Genomic DNA, 18,490 nt, shown 5'->3' on the forward strand with positions numbered 1-18,490 from the left:
CCCCCCGCCAGGGGCCTTCCTGGTTTGCTGGACGCCCTTCTTCGTGTGGTGCACATCACGCGGGCGCTGTGCCCGCCTGCGCCGTGCCCCCGCGGCTGGTCAGCGCGGTCACCTGGCTGGGCTACCTCAACAGCGCCCTCAACCCGCTCATCTACACGGTCTTCAACGCCGAGTTCCGCACCGTCTTCCGCAAGGCCCTGCGCCCCTGCAGCTGAGCAGAGCACCCCCTCACCCCGCCCCCAGCCGTCTCTGAGCTCCCACCTTGCCTCAGGGGCCAGGCCCTGGCCAGGGAGGAGGCGATTTTGTACCACGTGTTAAGCGGATTCCTGCCCTGGCTGGTTTGGCTCAGTGGATAGAGCCACGGCCTGCAGACTGAAGGGTCTCGGGTTCGATTCCTGGGCAGGAGGCAGCCAATCAATGGTTCTCTCTTATCACTGATGTTTCTATCTCTCTCTCCCTTCCTCTCTGAAATCAATAAAGACACGTGTGTTCTTTTTTAAAATAAACAGGTTTCTTCCAAACACCTGACCTGAAGGCCCCTCGGCGTGAGACGGGGAGGGGGCCAAGGAGGAGGAGCCAGCCCCACATGAAGCCCAGACGCCCACTGACCCCCATCAGGCCAGTTAGTCCCCTCCTTTCTTCCGAGGAAGCCCAGAGAACAGACCCTCCCCCCAAACTGACTCCTGGCTCAGGGTGAGGTGGGAGCACGGGGTGGGGTGAGGGGTTGGTGGGTTTGAACTTGGGGAGTGCTCAGCTCGGCCCAAACAGAGGCATCCAGGCCCGGGCTCTGCTCCCTGGGGTGCCCTGGGGCTCACCACAGTGCCCACAGCTCCAGCAGGCCCCCTCCCCCACACCTGAGCCCCAGCTGCAGGGCCCAGCCCCCCATCCAGCATTTTGGGCTAGCAGCTTCCTCCCCCATGGCCGGGCTGCCCCCCTCCCCCCCGCCGCTCCGCCCCAAAGGGACAGAGTGGACAGTTTACCCTGCAGGGGCTTTGCACTGGGCTGGGGACAAAGTTTCCCGCGGTGGGGGGCCCCTTCCCACAGTGGGGCCCCCCCCAGACCAGCCAAGGTGGCCGCTCCGCTGTCCCGTGAAAACACAGCTGAGCTGACTCCAGGTCAGAGCACAGCTCCTGCCAGAGCCGCCCAAAGCCTGAGGAGAGGGCCGGGTGCTGGTGGGCCCACCTAGGCAGACTCCCTCCTCCCCCAAGGGCATGCGGACCACGGGGCCCAAGGCCAAGACAGGGCAGAGCCACCCAAGCTGCCCCCCCCCACAAGACACAGCTCTGGGCCCCTCCAACCAGCGCAGCCCTGCGTAGACTTCCCGTCTGCCACGGGAGGAGTGCTGGGAGCTGTCTGTCCTGCAGACAGAGGCTGCGTGCCGAGTTCTCTCCTGCATCTGGGGGGTATGGTTGTGCGGTGCCGGGCACCAGGCAGGGCTCTGCCTGCGAAGATCGCCCCTCTCTGGGTGCGCATCCTCTCCTGCTCCTGATCTCCGCTGCCACCTCCTCCAAGAAGCCTCCCTGACCACCCCATCCCCTTGGAGACCTGTCCCATGGCCACCTGTCCCTGCCGGACAAGGGTCTGACGGACGGAGGTGGGGGGTGCGGGGAACCTGGGCAGAGCCCAGCTTTGGTGGTTGCTTGAGTTTGGGGCACCTTCTTTCTGTACACATTTCAGAGAGGAAGGGAGAGGGGGAGAGAGAAACATAAACGACGAGAATCCCTGGTCGGCTGCCTGCTGCACGCCCCCTATTGGGATTGAGCCCGAACCCGGGGCGTGTGCCTGGCGGGGAATTGAACCGAGGCCTCCCGGGACATAGGTCAACGCTCAACCCCTGAGCCATGCGGGCTGGGCCTGAGGCCTCTCTATTGTGAGGAAAAGGGGAAGCGTGACTGCCCACAGTTTCAGGGAACCTTTCCAGGAGGGCCAGCTGCTCCTGCAGGGCCTGGCCTGGGAGGAGCCGGTGCCACTGTCCACGCTCCGGAGGCCGCAGACTGTGGACAGAACCTGCTGACCAGCCCCTCCCAGGACAGGGCCAGGAGGGCGTCGGGCTGCAGGTGGGCCAGGTTCAGACCCAGCGGGTGCCCCACCTCTGCCCGGGCCGCGTCCCCAGCCTTCATTCCCCAGGCGGTGGCGGAGGCGGGAAGAGGAAGTGCCAGGGCACAGCCGCCTCACAAGTGCTTGGTAAACAAGTGACAGAAAACCCAGAGGAGCCAGCGCAGCCGCAGAGCGAGGTACCGCCAGGCGGAGGCGCTTCAGGGGGCGCAGGCCCCACGCGACCCTCCATGAGGTCTCCCGCCGCCTGAGGACCAGGTTCCACGCAGGTGCTGAGCCCTGCGGTGGCCCCACCAGCACCGTGGGGCTCAGTGGTCAGTGCCGGAGGGGCAGGCCTGAGCTACAGGGATGAGGTTACACGCAGGCTCTGACTTCCAAGCTGGACGGCAGCTCCGCGGCCTGCGGGACCCGTCCCTGGGCAGCGCGGCCCTCGCGCTCCCGCCTCTGCTCCTGGGGTGACAGCCGGGCGGGAAGATGGCTGCAGGGCCTGGTGTCCCTGAGGTCTGTGCACTTTCTCAGTCGAGGCTTTCTCACCACAAGATCAGGAGAAACTGAGGCAGGCCGACCGCCTCCCAGTGTCTGGGAGGTGAGAGCTGGGATTGGGTTAGGGATCGACTTTACTGAGACACATATATACACGCGCGTGTTACACACACAACACACCCGTGGGTAAGACCGGACCCTCGTGATCCAAGAATAAAAAAGCACCGTGAGACGCCCCTCCTCCCGGCCGCCGAGGCCCGGCCTTTGCTGCCCTGGCCTTCCTGGGGACTTCCGGGCGGTGGGGGTTCACTTCCCAGGGCACAGGTCACCCCAACTCTGTTCATAACTTGGCCAGCAAGTTTTTCCCCCTTTTCAATGCCCTCCCACCCCCCACTCCACTGCGAAGTCCTCGAGGGGTCCTGGGCCCGAGAAGCCGGGCACCGCAGAGGGGGGGCCGGTGCCCCCTCACACAGCGACTTTCTCGATCACGCCCTCGGCGACCTGGACTTCGTCCCCCTGCACGGTGACCGACGCTGCCTGACCACACATGTGCTGGTGGTCCTTCCAGTCCTGCAGGGAGAGGCACCGTTACAGGAGCTGCCCCCTGGCAGCAGCCAGGAGTCTCCGCCGAGGCCGCAGCCGGGGCGCGGTGTGCCCAGCCTCGCCCACCTGCATCTGAGGGACGAGCGCCCAGGCCAGCAACCAGGAGGAGCCTTCAGACACCGAGACCCTGGAAGGCGTCCAGGGATCTAACGGAACCATGTCTGTGCAGCCCGGCCAGTGCGGCTCAGTGGCTGAGGCCGGTTGATTCTCGGTCGGGGCATGTGCCTGGGTTGCGGGCTGGATCCCCAGCGTGGGGTGTGCAGGAGGCAGCCGATTGATGATTCTCTCTCATCACTGATGTCTCTCTCCCCCTCTCCCTTCCTCTCTGAAATCAATAAAAATACATTAAAAAAAATAATGCCCTTCAAAGGAATACTTGTATCTATGGTGCTGCCACAGCACAGTTTATAATCGCAACGATGAAAACCGAAGCTGGAGCCAGGAGGCGGCGGAGGCTGGGGTTCCCGGGAGGACGGGGAAGGCGATGAGCGAGGCCCCAACACCCTCACCCCCAGGTGGGCATGGAGCCTGGACCAGGGCTTGCAGGAGGCTGGACGCCAGGGAAGCCGATGGCCACGCTGTCCCTCCAGGCCGATGTGGCCTGGCACAGGGTGAGGTGAGGGTGTGGTACCCAGTGACGTGACGGGAAGGCACTGGACACGCACTCCTGGAGGAACAGGAGCCGGTGCCTGCCACCCGGAAGGGGTTCCCGACGGAGATGCGCGGGTTCTCTGTGCTGTCCTGCCCTCACTTCCTACGGGTGCTGTGAGCGGGCTCCGGCCTCCCCCCACCCCCCCGCCCCGGGCCCAGGAAGCCCCTGCCCTGCCACGTGCCACACCCACACGGCCCTGCTCGGTCGCCCACCCGAGGACTTCTGCTGAGAACGGACAGTGCTTGGACCCCACGGGTGCGTCCCTGGCCGGGGGAGGCTGAGTGACACGCGTAGCTGTGTGGCCCGTCCTCCCACCGCCAGCCTCCTTCGTAGAAATCCCCAAACAGGCCGAGGAGAGAGCAGGCGGGGCCCGGCGAGGCGGCCTCGAGGCCCCGGGAAAACACCCGTTTAACCTCCTTCGATGGAAGGCCGAACGGTGGGAACAGACACAGGGGCCCTGGGCTGGGGCGCTGACCACAAGGCCGAAGGCCACGGTGAGCAGCCCCCCGCCGCCCCCCCCGCCCCCCCCACCGTGGGGAGGCAGCCTACCTTGCGCTGGCAGAAGGTGGAGCAGTAGTTGACCTTGTGGCAGCCGGTGCACTCGCTCAGGGCCTCCCGGCCGCAGTTGACACAGGACTGCTGCAAGGACAGGGCCAGTCAGTGCCGGGCGACGCAGCAACCAGTACGGGCACAGACGGGAGGGCCGGGGCCGCCCCCACGCCCACACCAGTGCCCACCACCTCCAGGGCAGCTGGTCCCGCTTCCGCCACGCACAGAGGACCAAGGCTGGGGACAGAATTCTCCACGGGCGGTGACAGGCCTGGGCCGGACATGGAGGGCTGGCCGGAAGGGCTGGGGGGTCAGCAGATGCCGAGCGGCCCACACCCTGTCCCCGGCCCCCCGGGCCCAGCCCTCCAGCCATGAGGCTCCCTGAAATGTACATTTTGTGTAAATTACGGGGTTGGAGCTTTTCTCTCTGATCAGCTGAGGGCCGCACACAGGGACGCCAGCCTGACCCTGGCGGACCTCAGTTGGCACGATCGGGTGACACGGCGGACACCAGCCCTGATGTCAGCTCCAAGCGCAAGCGCAACAAGCAGCAGATGGGCACACGCTAGAACAGGATGTCAAACTCGCGGGCCGCATGCGGCCCAGCCAGTGTAACGGTTCATAAGAAACATGTTAAGTCCTGGCTGGTCTGGCTCAGTGGATAGAGTGTCGACCTGCGGACTGAAGGGTCCCGGGTTCAATTCCGGTCAAGGGCACGTACCTCAGTTGCAGGCTCCTCCCTGGCCCGGGCCCTGGTCAGGGCGCATTCAGGAGGCAACTAATTGATATGTCTCTCTCACATTGATGTTTCTCTCTCTTTCCCTCTCTCTTCCACTCTCCCTAAATATCAATGGAAAAGTATCCTCGGGTGAGGATGAATTTAAAAAAATTTTTTAATAAAAATTTCATAACTTAATTTTTACAATATCCTGTTAGACATCAATAACAAACTACAATGTTCGCTAATGACTGATGACTATAATTGTGTTGCATTCATTTCCCTTACGCGCCTTACGTGCAGGCGCACCATTTCTCTCCACTAACACTAGCGGCGAATATTTTAGCAGCCGATGGCCACGCCATTAGTCTTGGACTGACTTGTTGGGTGTGCGCAACAGGAAAGATTTCGCTTTCGGAGAACAAGAAAAATAGGTTTATTTGCGTGACGCTTATTCCTTTGTGCAGTTATTCAGTGTCTGGTAAGTGAATGTTCAAGAAAAAATATTAACTTTTATTACAATGTTCTATTATGTGAACGATGACTCGTTTGTTCCAGCCCTTTGCGTTCAGCATGTCTCTGTCGGAATAAACCTACGTTTCTGTGAAAATGGAAGCTTTTGTTTTTTTGCGGCCACGTCCACTGACACCTGTTTGTTTGGCCCGTGTGAGCCTGTGGGTTTGACGGGCTTGCTTTAGGACCTGTCTGTGCCCACCAGCCCTGCACGCGGGAGCTCCCCAGCAAGCCGCCGGTTTCTGTTCTGAACTTCAGCTTCCTTCTTCGCAGAAGGCTATATTTAACACACGAACGCTTCCACTCCGAAAACCACCGTGGGCGCTCGCATCACCCGGGTCCACGTGCCCCCGGCCCGGACTGTTCATGACGAAACCTGAGGGGGGGCGGGCGGAAGGAGCCTGCAGGAGGGAGGGTTCCGCAGGGAGAGCGGGTCTGCTGGCCGGGGAGCAGGGGTGGAGGCACCGGCCCGGGATGCCCCCCACGGAGGCTGCGGTGCAGCGGGCCCAGCCACGTGGCCACACGCTGGACCTGTGCCCTGCCAGCCAAGGGCACCGCTCTCCTGCCCGTTTCATCGGCTGCGCTGATTACACACATGGATGTGGCGGCCACGTCGGCGCTGTGACAACCTCTGGAGTGGTCCGGCTGCGCTAAACGGGCCCTTTTAAGTTCCAGTCCGCGGGGAGCAGGCCGTCCAGCAATGCGTCTGCCCTCGGTCATGTCGGTCATGGGGCCGGGCGAGGTCTCGCCCTCCGACCCCGTGGCCTCCCGTCCCGGCCGTGTCTGCACACCCAGACTCGCGGAGGACAGTGTGGCGGGCTCCTCACGAGCTTCCCTCTCGTCACCAGGGTTTGCCCGTCCAACCCCGACTCCTTCCAACGTCGCGTCAACCAGAAGTGCCTGTGATGACAGGTGAAAGGCACAGAACCGGCCTCGGTCCTTCCACGGTGTAGGCCCAGAGACGGAAATTCACTCGCGACTGGCTGTCATTCATGTCGCCGCAAGCCCCCAACAGGCCACTCAGCACGACCGACCGCAGAACACAGAGAGAACCACGTGCGTCCTCGCCCGCCTGGCCGTGCCCGCTTCCCCCAGGTCACTGCTGTCGCCGTGTTCCAGAGACGCGGGGCCTTCTCCCTCGTGCTACGGCCCCCAGGCCTCCAAGGCCGCTGGAGGGAGCCTCCAAGGGGTGAAGTCTCCCCCAAGAGCCTTCCTTTTGCAGGAACTCGGCGCTGAGGGTGGCCCGCTCTCACCACATGGGCGTGACCGTTGGGGGGCGGGCCCAGGTCTGTGCACCGGCAGGCGCTGGGCCCACGTGTCGGGCGGGGTGGCTCGGCCTGACAGGGGTGAGGACCTACCATCTCGGGGCCTCCGTGCTCAGCTTGCAATAAAAAATAGTTCTTTTTGATTGAATTTCCTGGGCGACATTGGGTTCAGGTGAACAATTCTACACGACATCACCTGTGCATTGTCCTGTGTGTTCACCAGCCCAGGTCAAGGCTCCTCCATCACCATTTATATTCACCCCTTTATCCTTGTCTACCCACCCCCCCCCCCCGGCAGTCACCACACTGTGCCCACGAGTCCATACGTTGTCTAAGAACGACACGTCGTAGCCCGGACGGCGTGGCTCAGTGGCTAAGCCTCGACCTGTGAACCAGGAGGTCACGGTTCGATTCCCAGTCAGGGCACAGGCCCGGGGTGCGGGCTGGATCCCCTGGGGCGTGCAGGAGGCAGCCGGTCCATGGTTCTCTCTCATCATTGATGCTTCCATCTCTCCCTCCCCCTCCCTTCCTCTCTGACATCAATAAAAAAATATTTTTTAAAAAAGAGGACACGTTGTATCTACAGCCCAAGAGAAAGGCCTGTGACAGCCCAGCCATTTCAAAGGCTGGGGCTCCAGCGGGGGGGTCGGCTGAACCCCTCCTCACAGGCTGAGCCGCCTGGCTGAGGGTTTCAGAGAAACATGGAGCCAGCCTTCCAGGGCGGGGCCTGGCTGCCCCAGGGGTGCAGGGCTGCAACCTCCTGCCGGCGACCGATGGCCACCTGGGCCTGGGCCGCTAGGAAGAAGCGGCTGAGCCCAGCAGCTGCTCCCGCCCCACCCCGCCTGGGGGAGCAATCTGTGTCCGCTCACCCCTGGAGAGTGTTGGGGGGCGGCAGGAAGGAAGATGTGGAACTAGGAGTGGAGAGCGTTCCCCTTTCGTTTCCTCGCCGGCCCCAAGTCCAGATCCCAGCACAGCGGGCGCCCCCAAACCCGAGCTCCACCTGTCCCTCTGTCCGTCTGGCCAGCGTCCCCAGGTGGGAACGGCAGTGTCCCCACACTCGGCGCTCAGCAGCCTGGGCGAGGGGGGCTGGGAACAATTCGGGGTCATTCTACTAGTGAGTAAGGACCCAAGTGTCTGTTTCCCAACTCACGCTCCTCCGCACAACCTGAGCCAGAGACACGCACACGGGCCTCCTTTTCCTGCCGCAGAGGCACCGGGACCAGAGGCACCGGGACCGCTCCCCTCCCCTGCAGGACAGGCAGCCCCGATGCAGCACGAGGGAGCAGCCCCACAGCGTCCCCTGCACCTCAGGGTCCCTCATCGCCGCCCTTTAAAACAACCCCCAGGGCTCGCTTCGGCAGCACATGCACTAAAACTGAACGGTACAGAGGAGATCAGCCCGGCCCCTGCGCAAGGACGACACGCAAATTCGTGAAGCGTTCCCTATTAAAAAAGTAATAATAATCCCCACAGCCCTCGCCAGTGGCTCAGTGGTGAGCGTCGGCCCATGAACCAGGAGGTCACAGTTCATTTCCGTCAGGGCACGCGCCCGGTTGTGGGCTCGGTCCCCGTGGGGGGCGCGAAGGAGGCGGCTGATGGGTGTTCCTCTCATTGATGTTTCTCTCTCTCTCTTTCCCTCTCTCACTCGCTCTTATTCTCGCTCTCCCTCTCCCTTCCTCTCTCTCTAAAAATCAATAAAGACGTATTTTAAACATTAGGGCTAGGACAGTGCTTAGGAACACCTAACTCGGAGGAGGTAAGTGGTAAGCGATCAGTTACTCGGCGGCTCGGCGCCTCTGCCCAGGCCGTGCAGAGAGCAAGCTGTCCTGTCCTGGCTGGGCCAGAGCCGCTGCGTCGGGCAGACCCTCTCAGACATCCCGGACGTAACACACAGAGACGTGAAGGGGAAAGCCCAACAGCAGGTGGGGGTGCAACCTGGCAGAAGGAATCACAGGGCGCGGGCTGCAGCTCCAGCAAGAGGCCAGGGGTTCCCCTAAAACCCGTAGGGCCCGGCGTCCGGATGTGTCTGGCGGGGGGACGGCACAGACCACCCGAAGGAAGCGGGAGAGGACCTGCCAGGCATCGGACCGCTTCCCGGGACCAACCCGACAGTGCTGGGGAAGGAACAGACCCCAACCGTCTCCACCACGCACACGCCAGCGTCCAACAAACCGCCGGAAATGACCAGGCGCAGGAAGCAGAGCGCGGCCACAGCCAAGGAGCCGAGCAGGTCCCAGGCACAGACCCGGGGCCCCGCGCCCGGTCAGCTGAGGAGGCAGGAACATGCTCAGCGCACTGGAGGCAAAGGGGCCACCGCGTGGCAGCGGGGACAGAGCTCGACGGGACCGCACGGGACAGCCCTGCAGGTGCCGCACCTGCTCCTCAGCCAGAAGACAAGCCCCAGTATCCCCCAGCGTGGGGGCAGGTAAGCTCTCCAGGGGGGAATGATGCGGGGGGGGGGGGTGGCGCAGAGGAGGGGGGACCAGAAGGGGGGCGACGCAGGTCCCGGCACAGGCCGGGTCACACGGGTGCCAGGACCGGGCCTGGTACTTTCTCTACAAGCACCTTTGCCACAGAAAGGGTCACCATGTAACTCACTGCCCGAAGGCGTTTCGCTGTAAAAAGAAACAAAACAACTGGCTCACAGCTCGCTTTCTGTTTGGTCGGCTGGTTTCATTTCTCCGTGGAGGAGGCAGGTGCCTGGTCCGGCTCCGAGCGCCAAGCGGCTGTCACTTTGGTTTCATTTCTCCGCTGGGAGCTCAGCCACTCCCATTTTCACGTTATTGATAGTCTCAGCCCCACGGGGTCCACACTGCAGGGTCCACGCTGCAGGGTCCACGCTGCTGGGGGGTCCACGCTGCTGGGGGGTCCACGCTGCTGGGTCCACGCTGCTGGGGGGTCCACGCTGCTGGGGGGTCCATGCTACAGGGTCCACGCTGCTGGGGGGTCCACGCTGCTGGGTCCATGCTGCAGGGTCCACGCTGCTGGGGGGTCCACGCTGCAGGGTCCACGCTGCTGGGGGGTCCACGCTACAGGTCACGCTGCTGGGGGTCCACCTTGCTGGGTCCATGCTGCAAGGGTCCACGCTGCTGGGGGGTCCACGCTGCTGGGTCCACGCTGCTGGGGGGTCCACGCTACAGGGTCCACGCTGCTGGGGGGTCCACGCTGCTGGGTACATGCTGCAGGGTCCACGCTGCTGGGGGGTCCACGCTGCAGGGTCCACGCTGCTGGGGGGTCCACGCTGCTGGGGGGTCCACGCTGCTGGGGGGTCCACGCTGCAGGGTCCACGCTGCTGGGGGGTCCACGCTGCTGGGGGGGTCCACGCTGCTGGGTCCACGCTGCTGGGGGGGTCCACGCTGCTGGGTCCACACTGCTGGGGGGTCCACGCTACAGGGTCCACGCTGCTGGGGGGTCCACGCTGCTGGGGGGTCCACGCTGCGGGGGGTCCACGCTGCTGGGGGGTCCACACTGCGGGGGGGTCCACGTTGTGGGGGAGTCCATGCTGCTGGGTTCACGCTGCGGGACATGCTGGTGGTGGCTTCCGAGAGCGAGTGCTCATCCGCAGGTCACTGGTGCCAAGACTTGGTTTTTCGTTTTAAAACCCACCACCCGGGGGGCCTGAGGGCACAGAGCCGAACCCACGTTATTTGGGTGAATAATTATAAATCTTTTGGTCCTTGAGCTTTTCTCTTTCCCTAAAGCTCGGCATTCGGCAGGGATTAGTGGGAACTGTACGCACATATTGTGATCCGCGCCCAGGGCCGTGTAGATAGAGTGGAAGGGAGGTGGGCAGAGGGAGCGGGAGAGGGAGAGAAACCGCGATGGGAGAGAAGCACACGGACCGGCTGCCTCCCGAACACGGCTCTGCGCCGGGACTGAGCCCGCACCGGAGGTCCGTGCCCTGGACCGGAACCAAACCCGAGACCCTTCGACGGGAACCAAACCTGCGACCCCTCAGTGTGCAGCCCGACGCTTTGACCACTGGGCGACCGGCCAGGGCTGGAATGGTATTTTTTAAGTATTTTAAAATTATCTCTCTTCATGGGTAGAAGCAACGTTTTTCTTCCTTGAAGACAAATTAATCACCATGGCGTCCGGCGGGTACGAGACTTATGGGGCGACGCCTGAGGGGGTACAGCAATGCCTACCCACTGAGCCCCCCCGGAGTCAGTGTAACGTCATCATCACTGTAACTGAGAGTGAAACGTTTTTAAAGGAAAACAGTTAATCACACGTTAAGAAGCCATTTAGGAAATTAAAAACCGTAAAAGCTCTTCTATCCTTTGACCTCTAAGAAGTAAAAATAAGTGAAAACGTTTTCTTGCATAGAATTTTTTTCTTAGGAAATTTGATGGAAGCAAGTCAATCTGACTTTTGCTTGCACACCCCACGCACACTTGCTCTGAGTGAGGAAGCTCAGTTACCGTCACGCCGCCACCCCCAGCACACCGCACGCCCGCCCCCACCCCGCCCTGACGCACTCCCCGCCTCTCCCTCGCTGGGCGTGAGAAGGGGCGGGACCCCGCTGCTCACCACGTTCCCTGACTCTGACTCGTCTCTGGCCACACCAGGCGTGGCCCCCACACAGGCGTGGCCCCCGCGGTTCGGCGCCCCACGTTACCTCCTTGCGCTCGGCGTCCGCCTGCACCCGGGCCTGGGCCGCGGCGGCCTCGCGGTAGGAGCTGGCCTGCTTGGCTTGCTCGAACAGCGTCTTCAGCTGCTGGGCCGTGCTGAGCAGGGAGTTGACCATCTCCTCCAGGTACAGCCAGCTCCGCGGCTCCGACAGCTCCAGCCCGTTGACCACGGCGGGCGAGACGGCCTTGGCGGGGTGGGAGGGCGGGACCGCCAGGGCCGGCAGGGAGGTCAGCACTGGAAGGTCCGGAAAGCAAGACACAACCAGCATCAGTGCGCTCCCCGCTCCCCAGTGCCGTCCGAACCTCATCCACGAGCGGAACGCAGGGCGGTCAGCGGCTGAATGCCGTGGGGCCTGCTCCTCAATGCTCCGGTCGTGGGGCCACCGGGGTCTCCTAGCTCCACGGCCCAGGAGGGCGGCCGGACATACGGTGACAGACATAAACCGCAAGCAAAACGCACCGGGCAGGGCGGCCGAGGGGGCAGCGAAGGGGAGGAAGGGCTCCAGCATGAGCCTCACAACAGGGAACCTCAAGACCCGGGCGGGGCCTCTGCTGGGAGCCCATGACAGGCAACACGCACATCACAGGGGACACCTGGGACTCGGCGCCAGCACAGCCACCTCGGCTTAGAGGCGAGTGGCTAAGCCCTGGCCGGGGTGGCTCCGCTGGCTGGAGGGCCATCCCTTACACCAAAGGGTCACAGGTTCGATTCCCAGTCATGGCACATACCTAGGTTGCGGGTTCGATACCCGGTCGGGGACATGCGAGAGATAACTGATCGATGTTTCTCTCTCTCCCTTCCTCTCTCTCTGAAAACCAATGAGCACGTCCTTGGGTAAGGATAAAAACAAAAATGCAAAACCCTCACTTTTATTTGTTTTTATTGTTCTTTTTTAATCCTCACCCGAGGATATTTTTCCATTGATTTTTAGAGAGAGTGGAAGGGAGGCAGAGAGACAGAGAGAGAAACATCGATGTGAGACATATTGATGGGTTGCCTCCTGCACGTGCCCCGACCGGGCTGGGGAACCTGCAACCGAGGCACATGCCCTTGACCAGAAATCGAACCCTTGGCCCTGGGTCGGCGGGCTGACGCTCTGACCACGGAGCCACAGCAGCCGCCACAGCAGCCGCCACAGCAGCAGGGCAAAAACCTCCATTTGAAGGCGAGCAGTTGGAGGCGTGGAGTCTGCGGCGGCCCTGGCTGCAGGGAGCCCCGGGCGTCTGTGGTCGCACCGATCGAGGACGAGAGAACTGAGGCTTCTCAGTTCAGAGGAGAAAGTTACAAAGACGGGAGGGAAGGGAACCAGGACCCTGTGGTTTCTGTGCTTTGGGCAAAGCGGGGACTCAGCACACAGCCTGGGGCGGAGCCCCCCAGCAGCAGGGTCCAGGGCTGCCGGGGGTTCACACCCAGCCTTCCAGGGAGAGCGCCCGTGGGAGCACGCGCCCCCCTCCTGGTGCACGCACTCCCCACCTGCCGCCACTGGACGTGGGTGCTGGGGTGGGACCAGCAGCTCCAGCCACGGACCGGGCCGGGCCTCGGCTTTGCAGCACCATCCCCGCGAGGAGGGTCAGGACCAGACCCCCGACCCGAGCCCCCGGCACCCGCCGTGCCAGAGGCCGGGAGCTCGGACAGCAGGCAGACCTGGGGCAGTGCAGGAGCAGCGATAGGAGCAGGCAGCAGCCCGTGAGAGCAGCCACCGGTCCGGCCTCCAGGCACCACCGCGGGCGTGCGCTGACCGGGGGAGGGCGCGGCTCGCCACCCAGGCCCAGCCCAGGCCCTCACCCGGCCGGGGTGCTCGAGGTGCTGCCGGGGAAGGGGCAGAAGCAGCGTGATGTAAGGGGGGAGATTTGCACGGGAAAAGGGGGAATGGAACAGCGAGGGAGACTGAGGCCACGGTTTATAGAACTGCGGCCTCGTCTGTGGGCGAGGCCCCTTCACGGTACGGAACGTGCCGGTGCTCGTGGGGGAAGGTGACCCGGGCTGCTCGGGTCACACGGTCTCCGTACACACGCGTGCCCGGGCGTGCCCAGGTCCTCATAAAACCCTGTGACAAACGGGGTGGGGACGGCCCCGACCCGGGCCATCAGCAGACAAAGCCAAGCCCGCCCTCCTTCACGCAGGATCCCTGCCAAAGCAGCGGCTCCGAGGCCAGCCGCCTGCGCACGCGGGAGCCGTCCGGACTGACCTATTTTGGGGTGCGCAGTGGGCAACGCAGCTTCCGGGAAGGGCGCGACCTGGCAGCTGTCCTGGTACCCGGGGTAGTGGGGCTCCGCGTGGCCGACCCGGCACGGGGGCTGCACACCCGCCTCTTGCACTGCAGCGAGAAAGGAGGGCGCTCGTGACCGGCCGCGCAGACACGGCCCAGCCGCGCGTCCCCCGGGGCAGCTCCCGCCACGCGTGGCAGCGGCCCGAGACGGGTGGGTCTAAACTGTGCCGGTGACGGGACTGGGACGCAGCAAACGTTAGTTCCCAGGGTCCCTTCCCCAGCGTGGCTGCTAGCACACACACTGCACACGTGGTCATGCGTGTCCCCACGGGCCAGTGCTGGACTAGAGCGGGCTTGGCAGCTGTGAGCTTTTCAGGTGGCCTGGTCCTGCCCCGCTCATCACCCCCCTCGCCACCCCCGCAGAGCTCCCTACGCCCCCAGCTCATGCCTCCGGGTACCACATGGCTCCCCACAAACAAAACTCCCTGCCCGAGGCCCCTCCAGGTGCCGGGCCGCCGACAAGCCCAGCTGGGCAGGGCGAGGCCGGCGAGGCGCGTGCGGGTCAGGCGGTGCTGAGACCACTTGCCTGTGGCTCCCGCGAAGACGTCCCCCTGGGCCGGACTCTCCGAGATGACGGCCGTGGCCTCCACAGTGGACGCCCGGTCGAAGGTCAGTGCGCCCGAGGTAGTGATCTGTCCTGAGGGGGTCACAGTGACTGCAAGAGCAGAGGCGGGTTTACCGCTCGGCGGGGCCTCGGGAGGACCCCAGGAGCCCAGCCGGCGGGGACACCACGCGTGCTGCGGACTCCTCCGCGGGCCCGTGAGAAACAGGGACCGGCGCCTGGGGGAGACCTGGGGCTGCCCGCAGAGACAGGCAGGGCAGGGAGGGGCAGCGGGGGCCGGGGTGCTGACAGCAGCCTGCGCGGGGAGGAGGGAAGCGTGTCGAGGACTCACAGGTGGTGGCGGCCGTGGCCGGGAGCAGCGTGATGTTCTTGGGGGCCTCCTTCTTGCCCGGGGCTGCGGGCAGCTCGTTCTCCTTCTTGCGCCGCTTGTAGGGGACAAAGAGCCGGACGGGGCCGCTCTGCGGGGAGCACAGACACGGAACGTGAGCACGGCTCACGCTGTCCACGGGTTAAGTGGGGCCCGGCTCACGCTGTCCACGGGTTAAGTGGGGCCTGGCTCCGCTGTCCACGGGGCCAGCAGGAGGCAAGCTGCACTCAGAACCCCCTCTCTGTCGGCCCCCAATTCCTTCCAAGGACAGGAAAGACCAGGGGTGGGCAAACTTTTTGACTCGAGGGCCACAATGGGTTCTTAAACTGGACCGGAGGCCGGAACAAAAGCATGGATGGAGTGTTTGTGTGAACTAATATAAATTCAAAGTAAACATCATTACATAAAAGGGTACGGTCTTTTTTTTCTTTTAGTTTTATTCATTTCAAACAGGCCGGATCCCGGCCCGCGGGCCATAGTTTGCCCACGGCTGGGAAAGACACTTTCGAAGGAACACAGGAGAGTCCGGTCACCGTACGAACGCCCAGGAAGCCCGAGAAAACAAGGGGACCAGTCGAAGGAGAGGGACCGCAGGCCCCTGGTCCCAACGCAGGAGGAGGCACCGCGGTCACCAACTAACAAGAAACCCCGGGGACCAGTGACACCGGGAAAACGGGGAGGTAGCGGGAGCTCCGCGGGGAGGCCCGGCCGATGGCCGCGTGGGAGAGGCCCAGGCCTCAGGGACGCGGCCTCGCGGGTCCCCGAGCCCCAGGAAGGGCCACACCTGCTCGGTGTGCGGAGGGGCCTGGGCTGACCTTCTCGGCCGCCAGCTGGGGAGCCTGGCTTTTGAGTCTAGAGCTTCTATCTGGTTCCCTTGGCATTTCCACGTCTTTATGAAGAGTTCCCTCTGACGAGACACCGTCATTAAAAGTGCCTGCCCCGGACGGGTGCTCGGCTGGCCGGAGCGTCATCGGTACAACAAAGGATTTGGGTGTGACTCCCAGTGAGGGCACATGTGAGAGGCAACCGATTCTCTCTCTCTCTCTTCCTCTCTCTGAAAAGCAATAAAGTTTTTTTTTTTTTTAAAGTGTCTGGGCCTGGCCAGTGTAGCTCAGTGGTTGAGCGTTGACCCATGAACCAGGAGATTCCAGATCAGGGCACATGCCCACGTTGTGGGCTCAATCCCCAGTAGGGGGCGTGCAGGAGGCAGCCGATCAGTGATTCTCTCTCATCACTGATGCCTCTATCTCTCTTTCCCTCTCCGTCTCTGAAATCAATAAAAATTTGTTTTAAAAGTGTCTGGTTTGGGGGTTCAGCTTTCCATTATGTCAAGATGCTTCCTCTGATGTTCCCCTAACAACCGTTCCGGGGTGGAGCACGTGCCCCAGCCAAGCCATCAATCCATCCCCAGAGTAAAGTTTGAAAACAGAATTTGAGCAGGAAACTGGTCTGAGGGTTGCCAGGGACACGGGGGGGTGGGGGGGTGGGGGGGCGGGGGGGGGGGGGGCTCACGCCCAAGACGAGTAAGAACAACCTCTGTGCACGGCAGAGGAAGGCGCTTGACCTCTGCACTCACCAAGGTCATGTCATCGCAGCAGGCGGCACAGGTGCAGGAGGCCGCGTGAGGGTTCAGGATCCCGTCCTGGAATCAGAAAGTGCGCGACCCGTCAGACTGCCCTGAACGTGAGCTGTCCGTAAAGACAAGATCCTGCGCCTTCCAGAACCTTCCCTCCGCTCCCTCCACGATGCTGTTGCTGGTGGTCAGATCGACCCTTTTTTCCAGGATGTCAATTCCATAGCATCCTCCCCGTATCAACTCCCAGAAAGCCAGGCTGGGCCAGAAGACGCCGCGCCTCGCCCAGGCCTTCCGCCACTACACGGGCAAACGTCGCCATCGCCCCGCTGAAGCATCGGGAGATGAGAGACACAGAGGTGACCACGTGGCTGCCCAAGGGCCTGCCCGCTGGTGTGAGCCCAGCCTGGGGTGGGGAGCCACCCTGATGCGGGGCAGGGCGGGTGAGGTGCGCACCTGGATGAGGCACTGCAGGGGCCGGCCCGCGTAGCGGATGCTCCGCTTCCAGTCCTTGCTGCTGGCTCTCCCGGCCATGGCTTCGAACTCCGTGGGGCTGTACCAGTTCTCCCCCTGCTTGATGCATCGGCCCCGGCCTCCTGGAACGAAGGACAGCGGTTCCCGCCTCCTGCCGGCTGGTCCCGGCCTGCGGGACCTCACCCACTCCTGCATGGACCCCGGCTGCGTGGCAGACCTGCCCGCGTCCTGGATCTGCAGCCACTGCCCACGCTGCCACGCTGAGCTCGAGGCAGCTGCCCAGCCAGAGCCCGCTGCCTCGGGTCCCATCTGAGCCAGGAACAGGCTCCTCGGTCCCGCCTCTCCCTCGCCTGGGTCACCGCGCTTCCTGGTTCCCCACCGCCACCACCACCCGGACCTCCTGGGAGCCCGTGACTTCGCCTGTGTCCTTAACTAGTTTGCGGGCCCAGGCTTGCCGTGGGGCTGCCACGCAGGGGTCTCCGACGCGAGGCGGCAGGGCCTGCCTACCTGAGCCCAGCCGGTTCTTGTAGAGGGTGCCGCTGATGTTGCGGCAGCGCACGGGCAGCTCGCTGTCGTACACCGACGGGTCCCAGTTGTACTTGCTGCCCCCTTTCTCTTGCCCGGGCGCCAGGGGGGTGGGAGGAGACTGAGGACCTTCGCACAGAAAGCATTTGGCGGTGAGACCCCGAATGCGCCGGGTGGAACCAGGACGGTCAGTGGCCTCGCCGAGGTCCCACGGCGGGTCCCAGGTGGTCCCCACAGCACCGCCCTCCCCTCCAGATGAGGCCCTGCAGGCAGCTCTTCCTCAGCCCGGAAAAACCCCACTTAATAACATTTGCTGTTCCAGCCCTGGCCGGTGTGGCTCAGTGGATAGAGCATCGGCCTACAGACAGAAAGGTCCCGGGTTCGATTCTGGTCAAGGGCACATGCCTGGGTTGCGGGCTCAGTCCAACTTGCAGGAGGCAGCCAGTCAATGATTCTCTCTCATCATTGATGTTTCTATCTCTCTCTCCCTCTCCCTTCCTCTCTGAAAGCAATAAAGACATGTTTTAAAAAATAACAATAATTGCTATTCCAAACTGACCACAAAAATAAGCAAGTCAACCCTCAGGATACACCCCACGGGCTGTGGGGCGGGCGGGCCCGTACCTGGGGTGAGCGGAGCGGCCGGCCCCTTCAGCCCCGTGGTCTCCACGATGCTCCCGTCCGTGTGCACCACGATCAGCGTGGCCTTTTCCGTGTTCAGGCTGTCCCCGATCTGCAGGGCGGTCCTGCCGGACTAGAGGGGAGGGTGCACCCTAAGTCGTCTTGGGGACGGCCGCGGGGGTGTCGCCTGGCGCCCTGGGGCCTGCCCCTGCCGCGAGTCTCTCCCTAATGTCACCACGGGGATGCCTGCCACGCCTCGTGGGTTTCTTTCAAAGATGTCACCAAAACGTAAACGCAGAGCCTACAGCGAGGAGAGTCGATGCCAGGCTGCGCGGCCCCGAGCTCACTGGAGGCCGCCCGCCGCAGCTACACAGTCAGCTGCTCCAGAAAGGCCCGAGACAGGCCGTGGCCGACGTCCCGCGGGAAAGCAGGCAGAGCCGGGCCACGGGGGAAACTGGCCCCGGTGGACACCGGGCGCTCCCACCCCAGGGGCCCTGTGCGGCCACCTGGCGAGGGGGGCAGGAGCGCTGTCCCCTGACCCCGGGGCTCGGAAGGGTTCCTCCCCCCGCCCACACTGCACGGCTGGTCCCACTGCAGCTCTACCCCCCAACACGCCCCCCCACTGC

General features: G+C 63.4%; 1 protein-coding gene and 1 non-coding gene across 2 annotated transcripts; one reads left to right on the forward strand and one right to left on the reverse strand.

Moving 5' to 3' along the window:
* Positions 1-2,654: 2,654 nt before the first annotated feature.
* Positions 2,655-17,997, reverse strand: DEAF1 (DEAF1, transcription factor; the record flags this gene model as incomplete). The annotated part of the gene is made up of 10 exons (XM_023749113.1): positions 2,655-3,108; positions 4,343-4,432; positions 11,460-11,707; positions 13,662-13,790; positions 14,269-14,397; positions 14,636-14,762; positions 16,248-16,313; positions 16,701-16,840; positions 17,226-17,372; positions 17,868-17,997. Coding segments are annotated over 10 exons (1,311 nt in total), but the record flags the coding sequence as incomplete, so codon positions are not given.
* Positions 8,184-8,289, forward strand: LOC111824613. The gene has a single exon (XR_002827721.1). It is a non-coding gene; the product is annotated as a U6 spliceosomal RNA (small nuclear RNA).
* Positions 17,998-18,490: the final 493 nt, after the last annotated feature.

Source organism: Myotis lucifugus, unplaced genomic scaffold, assembly GCF_000147115.1.
Source record: "Myotis lucifugus unplaced genomic scaffold, Myoluc2.0 scaffold_2931, whole genome shotgun sequence".
In the NCBI taxonomy this organism is placed as follows: Eukaryota; Metazoa; Chordata; class Mammalia; order Chiroptera; family Vespertilionidae; genus Myotis; species Myotis lucifugus.